Source organism: Asparagus officinalis, chromosome 2, assembly GCF_001876935.1.
Source record: "Asparagus officinalis chromosome 2, Aspof.V1, whole genome shotgun sequence".
NCBI lineage: Eukaryota > Viridiplantae > Streptophyta > Magnoliopsida > Asparagales > Asparagaceae > Asparagus > Asparagus officinalis.
This window is the reverse complement of record NC_033795.1, coordinates 132,090-150,902: the sequence shown is the minus strand read 5'-3', so window position 1 is coordinate 150,902 and position 18,813 is coordinate 132,090. Positions and strand designations below refer to the sequence as shown.

The 18,813-nt window shown below is 35.1% G+C and overlaps 1 protein-coding gene across 3 annotated transcripts in view; it reads left to right on the top strand.

Moving 5' to 3' along the window:
• Positions 1–18,813, top strand: part of LOC109829754 (ABC transporter G family member 31) — a 38,895-nt gene that overhangs the window by 16,119 nt on the left and 3,963 nt on the right. For 2 of the 3 annotated variants that reach the window (XM_020396782.1, XM_020396783.1), the window contains 9 exons: positions 12,328–12,644; positions 12,719–12,879; positions 13,042–13,145; positions 13,239–13,398; positions 13,485–13,538; positions 13,922–14,055; positions 14,140–14,472; positions 14,547–14,837; positions 14,935–15,018. In XM_020396782.1, coding sequence (XP_020252371.1) covers positions 12,328–12,644; positions 12,719–12,879; positions 13,042–13,145; positions 13,239–13,398; positions 13,485–13,538; positions 13,922–14,055; positions 14,140–14,472; positions 14,547–14,837; positions 14,935–15,018 — 1,638 coding nt within the window. The remainder of the gene's footprint in view (positions 1–12,327; positions 12,645–12,718; positions 12,880–13,041; positions 13,146–13,238; positions 13,399–13,484; positions 13,539–13,921; positions 14,056–14,139; positions 14,473–14,546; positions 14,838–14,934; positions 15,019–18,813) is intronic. The other variant, XM_020396781.1, reaches the window with a different exon arrangement.

Genomic DNA, 18,813 nt, shown 5'->3' with positions numbered 1-18,813 from the left:
ATTGTTGAGTTCTTAAACCCAACCCGACCCGTTTTGACAATAAAATGAAACTTCGGCCCTAACCTTCGAGAATCTCTCTCCTTCTCTGTGTGGCTGTTCTCCGCGCCTCTTCGTGAATCTCCGTGAACCTCGTCGCTCACCCCGCCATCGTGAACCTCGTCGCTCGCTCGCCTCCCCGACCTTCAGCCCTAACATTCAGCCCTAACCTCGTCGTTCGCCTCCGTGAACCCCGTCGCTCGCCTCGCCTTCGTGAATCTCCGTGAACCTCGCTCGCCTCGCCTTCGAACTCCAACGGGATTTACTCGAACATGTATCTACTCACTGTATTTGTTTTTTGACTTTTTCTTTTAAGTTCATTTCTTCTCTTCATGATCTAAGGTGAAGCTATGCTAGATTGGGGTTGAATCCAACTCAGTCAGACGTTTAAGAGAACTTTAGTAACTATCAATTTCCGAGGGTCTCTTCTGATTACTATTCTCTCCTCTTTTTTCTTTTTCCCCTTCCTTTGCTCTCTCTTCTCTGAAAAAACAAAATTATCTATTTTTGTCGCTTTCATCAATACTTAACTTGATATTTATAGGTCTTTTCTGTAAGAATTTCCTTGAAGTTTTAGGATTTCCCCATATATGTGTTAAAATACCGTGACTTGGTGTGAGACTTGTATAAGAAAGTAGTTACAAGTCTTAAAATTCTTTTCACTACAATTACTTTATAGGAAACTTGTAATTAATTTTAAGAAAATACTTGTGAGACTGTATAAGCAAATTTAATTGTAATTATAATTAATTTTGAGCAATTAGTTTTTACTTGAGCAATTAGTTTTAACTGCAGCTAATTTTTCACTGCAACTACTTTAGCTAATTATAAGTTTATAACTCGGTCAATAGTTTATGAGTTTCATCGAATCATTGTTCACTGCAACTAATATTGATTAGTTTTACAACTTGGATCTGTAGATAGTTTACAATTGCTATTTTAAGTTGTCTTCCTCAGTTCCTTCATTCCTTGGAATCTTGATGTTATTTTAATCTCAAGTCCGCAACAAAATAAAATTTCTGATGTTAGGCATAAAATTTTATGACGTGATGAAATAAATAAAATAAATATACACTTGTGCAATTGTGTTTGCTATTTTATTTTCTAAACATGATTATTTACATTTTGGTATGTTTATAAATAAAATAAATAAAACTGACTGATGTTAGGCATAAAATTATATGCAAGTTTCGCTTTCTACAATTGATTAGTGATTCTAAACATGATTATTTACATTTTGGTATGTTTATATTTCATTAAGCATGGTTAGATTACATTTTTTAGTTATTATATTATATATATATACCATCCAATATATCATTCTGATAAATACTACTTATCCTCGATATATCCCTGATTTTCGCTATCCGATAAGGATTTTGACCGTCCGATAAATTCTCGATAACCGATATTTAAAACCTTGATATATATATAAGAGATGAAGTGTGTCGGATTTAAAAAAAGAATGAAGTACCTAATATGTATATAGCTCTGATTTAAGACATGTATGATAGAATGATACCTCAGGGTGGAATAATGGGCGGTATAGATAGACCCATTCATATCACTAAGAATGCACTATTGCTTGACATTTTCTTTGAAAGCAAATGGTGCAAAACGAAGACTCCCTCACTCTACATTCCACCAAAATATTTAAACAAACTCATATGCCATGAAGAATACAAATGAGGCCATTCCCATCTTACAAGAGCTAAACTACATAGTAACAAAAGATCTTGAATGCGTGTACATGCAGTCACAGTGTAATAGAATATTGATGGCTAGGCATATGTGGGTTTTGGATCATAACTATTAGTGAAGACTGTAGTCTGTCGCCTGTGGATTCATCTGGGTCCTACATCCATGGGTCACTGACAGGGTCCTGCAGCACATCTGTCATCCTGTCTTCATTATCACTTGTAGCTAGACGTGCTGAATGTAGAATATCAGCCTTTCTATTCAAAAGTGTGTACCAGTGATATTCATATTTCAGATAGTGTTAGGGGGGAAATCCTCATGTGCCTTTTTTGCCAAAGTACTCAACAAGTGGCAGTAGCTATTGTTAGACCCTAGAGGAGGGGTGATTAGGGTCTTATGCTAATCTAATCCGATTTAAATATCAATTAAAATTAATTAACAAGTATATTCTTGCAAGATAGATATACAAGAGTTATAAGCAAGAATAAACAATATGAATAAAGAGAAATATCCTATATAATAAATATATGCAAGGATATATAAACTAACACAAGGATAAACAATATGAACTAGATAGTGGATGATAAAAATAAACTAACACAAGGATAAACAATATGAACTAGATAGTGGATGATAAAAATAATGAGCTATGGACAATGACGACAAGAAATATAAACATAAGATTAAGTGCGTCAAAGCAAACTCAAACACACGATATGATCACGGAGTTCGGACCTTCCGTCCTACGTCTCCGCTCCCATCTCCCGGGGAGAAATCCACTAACACAACCAGATTTTTTATGCTCACCCGAATAACGTTTACAACCACACTACACAACCGGGTTTTTTACGCTCACCCGAATAACGTTTACAACCACACTATGTCGGTTTTTAACGATCACCGATCAACGTATACACTCACAATGTCGATTTTCAACGTTCACCGATCAACGTCCACTCCTCACACTCGGTTTTCTAGCTAACCGAAAACTTTACAATCTCACAAAGATAACAAATAATTTGTTCTCTAATACAATGCGAGAACTTAATTAAAGATCAACTAAATGTTATAATTTCTCACAACCCTAATATACTATGTATGTAAATACTAAAAGCTCATGTGGGTGTGTGTAACTATGAGAACAAATAAAACAACTAAACTCAAATAAAATCTAGTATATAGAAATTATGAATAAAACAATAAATAGCTAGAAATAGAGTTTAGGAATTCTTCTCTAAAAAACAAGATGGAGAGATGGATTTAAAGGAAGCTCAAACAATGTAGATGATCTCCTCCACTTGTGAACAATGTTTTAAATATCGGATGTCGGGTTCATGTCGGATGGCTGAAATCCATATCGGATAGAGAAAATCGGGGATATATCGGGGGACATTGACTAAATATCGGATTGTCATATCGGGTAGTGCGCATATGTATAATATCATGTCCTAAATGTAATCTAAGCATTCATAAATTCAATATAAGCATACTTTATAAATTCTATATACTAAACATATAAAAAAGTAAATAATACATGGATTTGGGTTCATAAATTCTTTCTATTGGGTTCATAAGGAACCCTTAAACATGAGAACGAGTCAAACGGGTTTGGGTATTTATCACTAACCCAAATCCGATAACAAAAAACAGATCTTAAAAAAGTACCATATCGGTCGATTTTTCAAAGCTAAAAAATAGGCCGCCGATATGGTACTTTTTTAAGATCTGTTTTTTGTTATCGGGTTTGGGTTTAGTGATAAATACCCAAACCCGTTTGACTCGTTCTCATGTTTAAGGGTTCCTTGTGAACCCAATAGAAAGAATTTATGAACCCAAATTCATGTATTATTTACTTTTTTTATATGTTTAGTCTATAGAATTTATAAAGTATGCTTATATTGAATTTATGAATGCTCCATATGAACTTTAAGCCGGATCCGTCAAAGCTTGTTGGATCGCCTCCAAGTCCCCTTAATGTGCTTCAATAAATTTTCATAAGATATAAACACTATCAAAATGAACAAACTTATTAGACATAGATGAATTAAAAGCATTTAGCAAATATTCTAACAAAATATTGTTCATTGTAAACATTCGATGATCATTTTTATTTCACTTGGATTTCTCTATAGTAGGAACAATATAAGCATCATCTATAATTTCTCATAAATCAAAGTGTTTAGATTAAACAAAAAATTTTAATCTAACACACCATTGGGCATAGGGGAAATTATCTAATCTAGGAGCAATGTTGATGGCATAACCTAAACAAGATGCATAGTTTATATCCATAATGTGTATATTCAAGCAAGATACAAAAATCAAAAATTGGATTACCACAAAAAGATAACTTGGATCTTTAACTCAAGACGATTAGACTTTAAATCAAAGAGCATCAAGCTCTGATACCAATTGTTAGACCCTAGAGGGAGAGTGATTAGGGTCTTATGCTAATCTAATTCGATTTAAATGCCAATTAAAATTAATTAACAAGTATATTCTTGCATAATAGATATACAAGAGTTATAAGCAAGAATAAACAATATGAATAAAGAGATATATCCTATATGATAAATATATGCAAAGATATATAAACTAACACAAGGGTAAACAATATGAACTAGATAGTGTATGATAAAAATAATGAGCTATGGACAATGGCGACAAGAAATATAAACATAAGATTAAGTGCGCCAAAGCAAACTCAAACACACGATATGATCACGGAGTTCGGACCTTCTGTCCTACGTTTCCGCTCCCCTCTCCCGGGGAGAAATCCACTAACACAACCGGGTTTTCTACGCTCACCCGAATAACGTTTACAACCACACTATGTCGGTTTTCAACGATCACCGATCAACGTATACACTCACTCACAATGTCGGTTTTTAACGTTCACCGATCAACATCCACTCCTCACACTCGGTTTTCTAGCTAACCGAAAACTTTACAATCTCACAAAGATAACAAATGATTTGTTCTCTAATACAATGCGAGAACTCAATTAAAGCTCAACTCAATGTTATAATTTCTCACAACCCTAATATACTATGTGTGTAAATACTAAAAGCTCATGTGGGTGTGTGTAACTATGAGAATAAATAAAACAACTAAACTCAAATAAAATCTAGCATATAGAAATTATGAATAAAACAATAAATAGCTAGATATAGAGTTTAGGAATTCTTCTCTAAAAAACAAGATGGAGAGATGGATTAAAAGGAAGTTCAAACAATGTAGATGATCTCCTCCACTTGTGAACCAACCAAAACAGCTTTAAACCAAACTTAAACCCCTGTTAAAACTTTTATAAACTTGTTTAAAACATCCTATTGGTTACTGAGATAGAAGGGGGTTTGGGGGTTAATATAGGAAGAGGAAGCAAAGGCAAAAACCCCAAAGGAAAAGACCAAACAGTCCAAGAATCAGAAATCTGATTCTGTACTAAAAGAACCGTTGGGATAAACGGCGGTCGACCGCGAGCAACAAAAACAAAAGGAGAAACTCCAGAGAGTTCGACGGTCGACCGCGGCGGGCGACCGCGAGGAATTCAGCTTGACGGTTGACCGCGAAAGTTTCTGCTGCCCACTATGGAAAAGACTCAGGCGCGGTCGACCGTGAACTGATATATAAAATTTTACAGTTTTGAACAGTTTTTTGATTTTAAAACACTGTTTAAAAATATCAAATAAATTTTAAAAAATATAAAATTTTGAAAAATAATTGTAGACATGATAATAAACATGCTACAACGACTGGTTTCCAAAAAGGACTTCCCAAATAAAAAATATCATCATTTTACAAAAAAAGCCAAAACATAAAAATGTAAACATGTGAATTTTAACATTTTGGCTAAACCATGTTTTAAAACTTTGTACAATGATTATGTAGACTTAATAAAATATGTATATGATTATTGTTAAGTCCAAAAACTAAGAATACAATATTTTTACAAATACAATAGAAAATAAAACATATGAGAATGTATATTAAAATATATTTGTTTCATATCTAAGTAGTTAAACCAAATCACAATAATAAATATGAAATATGTAATTTCATATTTATAGACATAAAAATCAAAACTTGTGTTGTATATATATATGACTACATATATATACAAGGAAACCAGTAAAATGTGTGTGTATAATATTGAGCTTAAAGTACTAACACACATAATATAAAACCTAAACTAGATTACCCAAGCCGATCTTGATCTTCAATAAGCTTGACTTGGTACACTATGCGGATGAAACTGAACTTGGATCTTGAACTTGAATTGCATAAGCTTCACTCCATAATTCCGCTAACCTCCATTTGATATTATCGTTGAAGCGTTATTCCATCCATCCTCCAACATGTTGTTTGTCTACAATAAATAGAATTATACAAACACTAGACAAATAACATTAGAAGTAAATTGTTTATTAAACATCATCAAAACAAGAATGCCAACAATCTCCCCCTTTTTGATGATGATAAACAATTTACAAAAAATATATATGAATGAAAGAAAATGAATATACAATATTATGATTATCATGCATATAAACAAAAAGAATATACTCATAATATTTCTCCCCCTTTGACAACATCAAAAAGGAGAAAACAAGGAATGAAGAGTGCGAAAGCTCGCCCTATCAATATGCATGGGTGAGTATAAAACAAATATAAGGATTGCTCCCCTTTCAAAATGCCTTAATGGATATATGAAATAAAGAGCAAGGCAAAACATGTGAGCAAACATAGATGAAAAATATGCTAAATATTACTCACATACAAGAGAACAATGAGCACACATATGGATATATCATTTAAATAATGTGTCTCAAAATATAAACATAAAAATCATGTATAAAGATAGATTTATGAAATCAAAAGATGGGAAAACATGAGGATCATGAAAAAAGAGTTTTCAAATGAAAACAAATCACTCAAGTGAAATCATCATGGTTTTAAATATCGGCCGATAATCCGATATTATCGCCGAGTTATCGGATTTGGGAGCTTCCCGCTAGGATAAGTAGGATTTTGAATCGGTTATCGTTTTTTGAGGTTTATCGACGAGTTATCGGCGATAAAGGTACTTATCGACCGATAAGTAGTTCTAAATATCGGCTTTATCAGCCGATAAGTAGGATTTGGGAGCTTTTACTTTCTTTTGGATTTGTTCTTTGAATGTTTACAAACTATGAACTATTTGTTGCTTTTGGAACTTGGTTGATTGGTGATTAGCTTATGTTTGTTTATGGATATTGATAATGGCTCATAACTACTAAATATCAACTTAGTAAGTTAGTTTATGAATCTCATGATTAAACAATAATTATGTAGATGCGTAGATGGTTCTTCATTCTTGATGTTATCTTATTATTTGCTAGTTTGTTATTCCATTTTGACTAACATTATATTATTTTTCAAGCTTATGTTTGTTTATTATTTGCTAGTATATTACTTCGATAAATACTATTTATCCCCGATATATCCCCGATTTCCGCTATCCGATAAGAATTTTGACCGTCCGATAAATCCCCAATAACCGACATTTAAAACCTTGGAAATCATAAATCAAATGAAATCCATAAAAACATAAAACCAAACCATCATTGATTTTTAAAAATCAAGAGAGACAACTATATCTAGCTCTTGAGCTAGTATCAACCCATATAAACATTTTAGCACCCGGTAAACAAGATTTGGGAATAAACACCCAATAAATCCGGTGGGTTACATAAATACAAACTTCTCATCAAAACAAAACCAATAATCATGAAAACAAAAGAATTTGATCAATGAAAAAAATTATTTTCATGTTCAAAAGTTTAAAGTATAATTTTTCAAAACCAAGAAAAGAAAAAAATAAAAATACTAAAATTCTTGGTTTAAAGATCATTTTGGCACTCAAGAATTCTTGGTGCCGGATTGGTTAGGGACATGACCCCTATCATTCAAGCTCAAAGCTCTAGGGTTATGAACTCTCTTGGGTATATGTAGTGCACGTGATCGGTCATAGCAATAATCACTCAAATGACCATTCCGATTGCAATATGTACAATGGAAAGGAAGCATTTGCTTATGTTGATCATTAAAAGGGGCACGTGGAACATTTGCAAACAAAGGTAAATTATTTGAAGCTTTTTGCAAATGTGAAACATTATCAAAACAAAACTTTTCTAAGTGGCCAAATCTACCACAAACATTACATTTATAAACATGTGGTTTACTAGAAACATTTGGCAAATGAGACTTATTTTTCAAATCAAAATAATATTTGGCCAAATGACCAAATCAATCACAAATATCATATTTAAACACATGAGCATGCTTATGATGAACATGATGAGTATGTGCATGTGTATGTGATGAAGAAGCTACATGTGATGCACAAGAAGCATTAACATTCTTATGTTTGTGTGCATCATAGTAAAATTTAGCAAGGTGGTCTTTACGACCGTAAATAAAGCATTTGTAAACTTTGCTATACAAGTGTGCATAGTGTGTGTTGGATTTGAAAGAATTAATTCGAGACTTTGCACATAAGTTCATAAGTTTCTTATGGTTAATAATGTATGAATTAAGAGTTGAATCTAAAGAGGTAATACGATTTTTAACATCATTCAACTCATCATTAGGCACATATGCATTAACATTTGAAGTAGAACATAAATAGTCATTTATGAAAGAAGCAGTATCATTTTGTATGTTTTCTACTTCTACCATGGTATTATCTCTTTCATGAGTTAAGCTAGAAATGGATGAGGTCAATTTTTTATTTTTCAAAATTAACATGTCATTGTTTTCTTTAAGGATCACATTTTCATTAGAAATAGTTTCAAATTTAGATGCTAACAACTCATGATTAGATTTCAAATCTTCATGCTTGCTTTGTAAATTAATAAAATCTTTATACAATTTGTTAGAGGCATGCAATAATTTTTCACTAGCACAAGCTAGTTCATCACTAGATAAATCATTAGTGGTTTCGAACTCGCAAACCTCACTAGGGCTATCGCCTAGTGACCGTGTGCATGATGCTCCATATGAACTTGAAGCCGGATCCGTCAAAGCTTGTTGGATCGCCTCCAAGTCCCCTTAATGTGCTTCAATAAATTTTCATAAGGTATAAGCACTATCAAAATGAACAAACTTATTAGACATACATGAATTAAAAACATTTAGCAAATATTCTAACAAAATATTGTTCATTATAAACATTCGATGATCATTTTTATTTCACTTGGATTTCTCTATAGTAGGAACAATATAAGCATCATCTAGTAAACATTCGATGATCATTTTTATTTCACTTGGATTTCTCTATAGTAGGAACAATATAAGCATCATCTATAATTTCTCATAAATCAAAGTGTTTAGATTTTGGATTTCTCTATAGTAGGAACAATATAAGCATCATCTATAATTTCTCATAAATCAAAGTGTTTAGATTGAACAAAAAATTTTAATCTAACACACCATTGGGCATAGGAAAAATTATCTAATCTAGGAGCAATGTTGATGGCATAACCTAAACAAGATGCATAGTTTATATCCATAATGTATATATGCAAGCAAGATACAAAAATAAAAAATTGGATTACCACAAAAAGATAACTTGGATATTTAACTCAAGACGATTAGACCTTAAATCAAAGAGCACCAAGCTCTGATACCAATTGTTAGACCCTAGAAGCAATATGAATAAAGAGATATATCATATATGATAAATATATGCAATGATATATAAACTAGCACAAGATGATATATCCTACCAAAGAGATATACAATATGATATATGCAAGGATATGTAAACTAACACAAGGGTAAACAATATGAACTAGATAGTGGATGATAAAAATAATGAGCTATGGACAATGGCGACAAGAAATATAAACATAAGATTAAGTGCGCCAAAGCAAACTCAAACACACGATATGATCACGGAGTTCGGACCTTCCGTTCTACGTCTTCGCTCCCCTCTCCCGGGGAGAAATCCACTAACACAACCGGGTTTTCTACGCTCACCCGAATAACGTTTACAACCACACTATGTCGGTTTTCAACGATCACCGATCAACGTATACACTCACTCACAATGTCGGTTTTCAACGTTCACCGATCAACATCCACTCCTCACACTCGGTTTTCTAGCTAACCGAAAACTTTACAATCTCACAAAGATAACACATGATTTGTTCTCTAATACAATGCGAGAACTCAATTAAAGCTCAACTCAATGTTATAATTTCTCACAACCCTAATATACTATGTGTGTAAATACTAAAAGCTCATGTGGGTGTGTGTAACTATGAGAATAAATAAAACAACTAAACTCAAATAAAATCTAGCATATAGAAATTATGAATAAAACAATAAATAGCTAGAAATAGAGTTTAGGAATTCTTCTCTGAAAAACAAGATGGAGAGATAGATTAAGATGAAGCTCAATCAATGTAGATGATCTCCCCCACTTGTGTAAAACTTCTTCCCAAATAAAAACTCTTTTAAACAAACACTAAACAAACTTAAACCCTTGTTTAAAACTTGTTTAAAAACTTCTTGGATAGCTACGGTCGACCGCGAGGAATTCAGCTTGACGGTCGACCGTGGTGGTCGACCGCGAAAGTTTCTGCTGCCCACTATGGAAAAGACTCAGGCGCGGTCGACCGTGAACTGATATATAAAATTTTACAGTTTTGAACAGTTTTTTGATTTTAAAACACTGTTTAAAAATATCAAATAAATTTCAAAAAATGTAAAACTTTGGAAAATGATTGTAGATATGATAATAAACATGCTACAACGACTAGTTTCCAAAAAGGACTTCCTAAATAAAAAATATCATCATTTTACAAAAAAAGCCAAAACATAAAAATGTAAACATGTGAATTTTAACATTTTGGCTAAACCATGTTTTGAAACTTTGCACAATGATTATGTAGACTTAATAAAATATGTATATGATTATTGTTAAGTTCAAAAACTAAGAATACAATATTTTTACAAATACAATAGAAAATGAAACATATGAGTATGTATATAAAAATATATTTGTTTCATATCTAAGTAGTTAAACCAAATCACAATAATAAATATAAAATATGTAATTTTATATTTATAGACATAAAAATCAAAACTTGTGTTGTATATATATATGACTACATATATATACAAGGAAACCAGTAAAATGTGTGTGTATAATATTGAGCTTAAAGTACTAACACACATAATATAAAACCTAAACTAGATTACCCAAGGCGATCTTGATCTTCAATAAGCTTGACTTGGTGTACTATGCGGATGAAGCTGAACTTGGATCTTGAACTTGAATTGCATAAGCTTCACTCCACAATTCCGCCAACCTCTATTTGATATTGTCGTTGAAGCGCTATTCCATCCATCCTCCAACATGTTGTTTGTCTACAATAAATAGAATTATACAAACACTAGACAAACAACATTAGAAGTAAATTGTTTGTTTAACATCATCAAAACAAGAAGGCCAACAGCTATGTCGCTTGAGTACTTCTAATATGGAGCCGTGCCCATACCCGATACATGTGGTAACCGTACCCGACACTTCTTGGACACTCTTTAAATATTTGTATATATTTATTCTGACCTGTGCTAATTTATACAATACATGTTTAATTTAAAACACTTGTCATACACTTCTGGGATATATATCCTACATTTCATAACCATTTTTTGCAATTTGTTGGATAAGGGTCGAGTTTGTCTCAGCCTTATGAACTACGATTTAAAAGGTTGTTTACATATATAGCTTAGAACTATGATTATATCCCATAAGTTTCAGCCGTGCTGTTGTTCCCTGCCTTTTACAATGTTTCCGTGTCCCGTACCTGCACCTGTACTCAAACCCATGCAATTTAGGGCAGCAGTAATGTTATAAAAAAATATTTTATCTGCATTCTTTTGTCTTTTTTGTCTCTGTAAGCCCAAATTGTGACCAGCAATGGTTCTATTCATTTAATATGGAAGAGATAATTAAATTTACTCCCAAATAATAGTAGGTGTTCTGACACAGTTTTGGTTACATTTTTGCAAAGCATGTTATCTTTGTGGTAGTGGAACTTACAATTTTAAAGGCTATCTTTAAGGAGAATTGCATTATTAGTAGCAGCCAAGTGGACGCCTTCAATTCCAATGTACCGACAAGTTAGAAACCACTCTCCAAGTGGGCTGGAAAGAGCAATGAAAATAATTATTCTAAAGAAGTGAAATACTCTTTCTTATTTATTTCATCATTGTTGCATCATGGTATTTTGTAGGTTTTGGTGTGAGACTAGGGTATGACCATATTATGTATAATCTCTTTGTTGTAGTCTCCTCTTTGATTATTAGATTCCTGTTACTGCTTTTGACTACTAAGGTAGGTCAAAATATTGGCTGAACCATACTATATCCTTGTGTTTGGTTATCTTTGTCCCTGTTTGATATATTCAGTTTTATTCTTGCTCTATTTTGTGTTAAGTGTTATATCTCTTGTGTTAAGTATCCCACTGCTTCAACCCTTCAGAAGCAATTACCTCTTTGTTTTCTCGAGAACAATATTAATTTGCACATTTGATGCAGGTTGCAGTTATGGGAATCATAACATGTACAATGTTCCCCCGCACAAGATTACATCCTTTAAATGAGATAAATGGAAACTTGTACCTTAATTGTTTGTTTTATGGAATGGTGCATATGATGTTTAATGGGTTTTCTGAGCTACCCATCACTATATCTCGGCTCCCAGTTTTCTATAAGCAGAGAGATAATCATTTTCATCCTGCTTGGGCGTTCTCCATTCCTAGTTGGCTTTTACGAATTCCTTATTCCATCATTGAATCACTTGTCTGGTCTTGTGTGGTATATTATGCGGTGGGGTTTGCACCCAGTGCTGGGAGGTACTCATGAAAAAATGTTTTAGGTAGTTAATGTTAGACATATCACTGTTTGAAAATTGTTTTATTTTCTGCAGGTTTTTCTGCTTCATGTTATTACTATTTTGTATACACCAGATGGCATTGGGACTCTTCCGGCTGATGGGCGCTTTAGCACGGGATATGATCATCGCCAATACTTTTGGTTCTGCAACATTATTAGCAATTTTTCTGTTGGGTGGATTTATTATTCCAAAACGTGAGTGTAAAACAAGTTTCCTCCATGAAAAGGATTTTACGTACACCAAAATGGCATTGGTTTCCATTATCTATTAGCAGATGCTAAATTAATTAAAGGTTCATTGCTCAGCTTCCATTCTAGTTTCTAATGAATCTATATACTTTTCTGCTTGCATCTTAGATTCGATCAGGCCTTGGTGGGTTTGGGGCTTCTGGATTTCACCACTAACATACGGACAGAGAGCAATTTCGGTCAATGAGTTCACTGCCTCTCGGTGGGCACAGGTGCATTAACTTCTTTTTTTTTTACCCATTGCCTGCTTTTGGAGAATTTTATATTAAATTTAAAATTTGCTTCCATGTGCTGTAATCTTGAAGATTTCTTTACTTGGCAATAGTACCTCAGTCGGGACCAACATTCTCCATTCACACAGTCTACCAGACCAGCAATATTGGTACTGGCTTGGGGTTGGGGTTTTATTTTCGTATTCTATCCTTTTCAACATTCTGGTCGCTCTTGCCTTGGCATATCTTAACCGTAAGTCTTTCGAAGATCTGTATTTTGCATTTATTTGACAAACAAATTTTAAGACTTCTGACCATGTCTTCATTTTTAATGTTAAGCTTTGGGAAAGGCACAAGCTGTGATCACACCTGATGCTGCAGGAAAAAAACCAAGTAAGGATGTTCAGCACTTTCCCTGAAATGGCAATTGACGATAACTTCTTGCTGGAATGTTAAGTCAAACCTGTTATCTTCCGCCCTGGACTCCACACACAGTAGGTCTCATGGTCCCATGCACATAAATGGATAGTTTTCATGGTTGAAACTTCTCCCTCCCTCCCTCCCTTTGTGCGCGCGCGCTCGTGTGTGTTTGTCTAAGTAACTCGTAATAAAATCTTGATATATTCTTTGAGCCTTCTGTAGTTGACTCATTTATGGACTATGCATCGGTGAAAGTTTCATGATAATAATTTGTATATTGCTTGCCCAAGTACTCATCTACTTGGAGGAATATTACTTTTCGTTTCAGAATGCTGATAGTTTCCTGGTAATTACAGTTGGACTCGATGTGTCAGAATTAACTGAAAGGAAAGTTGCTCCGAAGAATATCTCTGAGAAAGGAATGATTCTTCCTTTCCAACCATTAGCAATGACATTTCATAACGTGAATTACTTTGTTGACATGCCAAAGGTATACAAGTGAATTTGCAGTATGCGTGCTTTCATGGAATATTCCACCGAATCCTTTTATTCACAAAGTTCATTTAAATCATAGGAAATGAAGCGGAAGGGAGTACCAGAAAGTAAACTACAGCTACTATCTAGTGTGAGTGGTGTATTTAGACCAGGTGTCCTAACAGCACTGGTTGGTTCTAGTGGAGCTGGGAAAACAACACTCATGGATGTCCTTGCTGGGAGAAAGACTGGTGGATATATAGAGGGAGATATAAAGATATCCGGATATCCGAAAGAACAAAGCACCTTTGCTAGGGTTTCAGGATATGTTGAGCAAAATGACATCCATTCACCACAAGTAACCGTTGAAGAATCCCTTTGGTTTTCAGCTCGTCTTCGGCTTCCAAAAGAAATTAGATCAGAAAGTAGACATGTTAGTTTTCATATAAAAGGACTGCAGGTTTAGTTTTCATTTCATGGCTGAGAATTTGTAGCTCTGGCCTGCAGGACTTCGTTGAACAAGTTATGGCACTAGTGGAGCTTGATAATCTGCGACATGCATTGGTGGGTCTGCCTGGAAGTACTGGCTTATCGACTGAACAAAGAAAACGTCTTACCATTGCAGTGGAGCTAGTTGCAAATCCTTCAATTATTTTTATGGATGAGCCTACATCAGGGTTAGATGCAAGGGCTGCAGCAATTGTGATGCGTACAGTCCGTAATACAGTTGATACAGGGAGAACTGTTATTTGCACCATACACCAGCCAAGTATTGATATATTCGAAACATTTGATGAGGTTTTCTTTTTCCCATTATGATGTCATTTTTATTGTTCTATCTCAGTAAAAGCATAAGCTTTTGACTCCTTTAGATGGCTTCTTTTCTTTCTTGCAGCTACTTCTTATGAAGAGAGGAGGACAGGTCATATATGGAGGCGCGCTTGGTACAAACTCACAAATTATGATTAACTACTTTCAGGTTGTGTTCCTTTATGCATTTTATGTACCACTTATCTCATTACATTTAGGTTAGTAGAAAGAGTATCCATGCAACGCTGCCCGTGCTATTTTTCCCTTCATCAAATAATACAGCTCAATACAAAATGTTAGGATGCAAACATTTCTATAAACTGAATGCTGTTGGGTGTTGACTTCTCCTTGTGTTTCGTTTTGTAAACCAACTGCACAGAACCTAGGACCATTTGACTTCAGAGCTCATTCAAATCAGTCCATATGTGCTTGAATCATCTATTTGTTGTGTGTGCATGTGTTTTTTCGTCTTAACTATGCACCCCCCGCCCCCCCCCAACCCCCAAAAAGACCCAGACTAACATTTATCCAAAGTGCATGATAACATGAAATTGAATAAATAACTCAGTCCGCAATATTAGACAATTAGTCGTGATTGGTTAATGGGTTTACATGTACATCAAAAGGTTTGTAAAATGACATGTATTTTCAATAGCCTAAACCGTAGAAGGATCCTTAATCATAAGCTAGATCGTTATAAAATAAAACAATGGATTATTTCTATGGTTTCATTGAATAGTTTAATAAATGTTTATATATTTAAAAGAGACATCAATTTCGTTCACAACTATCAGTGTACTTTGCTATACAAAAACTTGAGTTATGCGTACGAGTACCTAAGCATCTCCTAAAAGGCACACGCTGCACACACACATGATGTAAAATCGTAAAAATGATACAGTAGGCTCTCTTGAGAAAAGTGAGACACCTAAGTTGTATCTTGATCCCTGCCCCACCTCCCCCCCCAAAAAAAAAAAAGAAAAAAAAAACACATGCACAACAACAAATAGATGATTCAAGCACATATGGACTGATTTGGAATGAGCTCTGAAGTTCCAAATGGTCATAGTTCTGTGCAGTTGGTTAAAAACGAAACACAAGAGAGAAGTCAACAATCCGCAACAGGCATTCGAGTTTATAGAAATTTTGCATCCTAACCATTTTGTATTGAGCTGTATTATTTGATGAAGGGGAAAAATAGCACGGGCAGCGTTGCATGGGTTACTCTTTTCACTAACCTAAATGTAATGAGATAACGTGGTACAATATAAAAATGCTAAAGAGACACAACCTGAAAAGTAGTTAATCCATAATTTGTAGTTTAGTACCAAGCGCCCTCAATACTATGACCTTCCTTCCTCTTCTTCATAAGAAGTAGCGGCAGAAAAGAAAGAAGCCATCCTAAAGATAAAAGCTTATGCTTTTACTGAGAGAACATAAAAATGATCAAAACCTCTGACTACCAGTGGAAAAATTAGAAAATCCTCATCACAATGTATCGATATGTATTCATCAATACTTGGCTGGTGATATGTGCAAATAACAGTTCTCCCTGTATCAAGCGCTGGTATTACGGACTGTCGCATTCACAATTTGCTGACCCTGCATTTCTTACCCTGATGTAGACTCATCCATACAAACCATACAAATTCGAAACGGATTCGAACCTAGCTCACCCCTCAAGAATGGTACAGACGTCTTTCTTTGTCAAGATCGCGAGTAAGCCAGTAGCTCCAGCAGAGGCGACCAATGCATGTCGCAGATTTGGATCAAGCTCCACTAGGGCCATAACATTGTTCAACGCGGAAGCTGGCAGCCAGATGCTACAAATTCTCAGCCAATGAAATGAAAACTAAACCTGCAATGCCTTATATATATGAAAACATAACCATGTCCAACTACTTCTAGATCTAATCTTTTGACCGAAACGCCGAAAGACAGAGCAATAGAACCAAAGGGATGTTCCTTCAACGGACTAATTGTGCATCGTGACCTCAACAAACAATAATGGAATTGATCAATTTATGCGTCAAAATCCTGCAAACCCTCAGACACCAAGGTGCTTTAGTTCTTTCGAATATACCGCGAACAACTCTCATTTATACTACATCACCCTCCTCTATTACCATAATACCACCAGCTATCATCTCCCACAGCAAAACCAACACCACAACAACAAGAGCACATCATGAAACACCACCAACCAACAACCAACCGAGTGTTGTTTTCCCAACGCTTCACAAATAGAAACTCAAACACAGTGCTGTTAGGAAAACCACAGCCTGGATCCATACAATAACACCAGCTCAAACACATAAGATTAAGATAGCCTAGTAAGTTAATACATTTCTAGAGTACTCCCTTCCGCTCACCATCCTTAACCTATGAACCTATTAACAAATCGAAAAACTTCTAGTGAAATAACAAGGATTCGTATGGATAAAACAACTTCCATGAAAGCAACGCATATCTCGCAGAATTCACTTGTATTACCTTTCTGCCACAAGTCAACAACCCGTCAAATATTCACGTTACTGCCAACAATAACGTCATATTACTATAAAACCTAAGATGGTTGGAAAGGAAGAATCATTCCTTTTCAGAGCTTATTCTTCGAGCACTTTCAACTAATCAGACGTTACCACCTTCTCACAACACATCAGGTCCACTCAATCAAAACAAAAATAACAAACTAACAACTGTAATTACCAGGAAACAGACACTATCAGCATACTGAAACAAAAACCGCCTCTTATTCCTCCAAGTACGATGAGTAAACACTTAGGGCCACCAGCCAATAACTACAACAATATCAATCTATATCCCAACACCATGAAAAAACTCCTTAACACGAAGACTGCACTCAGCACTCCAACCAACTAAAATCGAAAGTACAAACTACAAGAAGGCTCAAACGAAAAAAATATATCACCGATTTATAATTACGAAGTTAGCTTAGACAAACAACAGCACAACGATGCGCAACGCGCGCACAAAGGAATGAACGGAGAGAAGAGGAGAAGTACTCTCACCACATGAAAACTACGCTCACTTTAGATGCATGAGACCATGGAGAACCCTACTGTCTCCCAACAACACCCACGCAACCCAAAACCAACCCAGAACCAACCCAAATGTGTGCTGTGTGAGGGACGCAAGAAGGAGAACTAGACCCAAATGGTGTGAGAGGGAGGGAGAGGAGAGGAGCGAAGGGGGGGGGTGGGGTCGGGGCCAACCACCCAAAAAACAGGTCGAGGGGAGGAATGTGAGGGGGGAGGGAGCATGATCAACATTAAAACCAGATACAAAATGGACATTCAGAGAAGAGAGTGAAGAATTGATCAAGCATCCCCCCTCACCCGCAACCCACACCGCCCAACCACCAACATTGCCAAGCCTTATCTAAACTAACACGGCAAATCACTAGAAACTCACCACCAAACCCACACACCACCGCAAAACAACCCCACTCAAACAATCAACCCCAGTGCCAGGGCGGAAGAATAACAGGGTTTGACTTAACATCCAGCAAGAAGTTATCGTTCAATTTGCCATTCAGGGAATGCTGAACATCCTACTTGGTCTTTTTTCCTGCAGCATTCAGGCCAACTAGTGCCCTCACAGCTTGTGACCTTCATCCCAACAGCTTAAATTAAAACAATGAAACACCCGGCAAAGAAGTCTTAAAAAATATTCGTTTGTCACAAAATAAAATTGCAAATACAATCTATACGAAAGACTTTACGGTTAAGACTATGCAAGCTACAGGAGACCAAGAACATGTCTGAAAAGGAATAAAGAGAATACAGACAAAGAAAACACACCCAACCCCAGCAACAAAATACCAATATTGACTGGTCTGGTAGCTCCAGACCTGTCGTGACATACCGAAGAAATGTTCACGGTCCAGACATGAGCTGTACTATGCCAAGTAAAGAAATCTTCAGATTAACATACCCCCTCT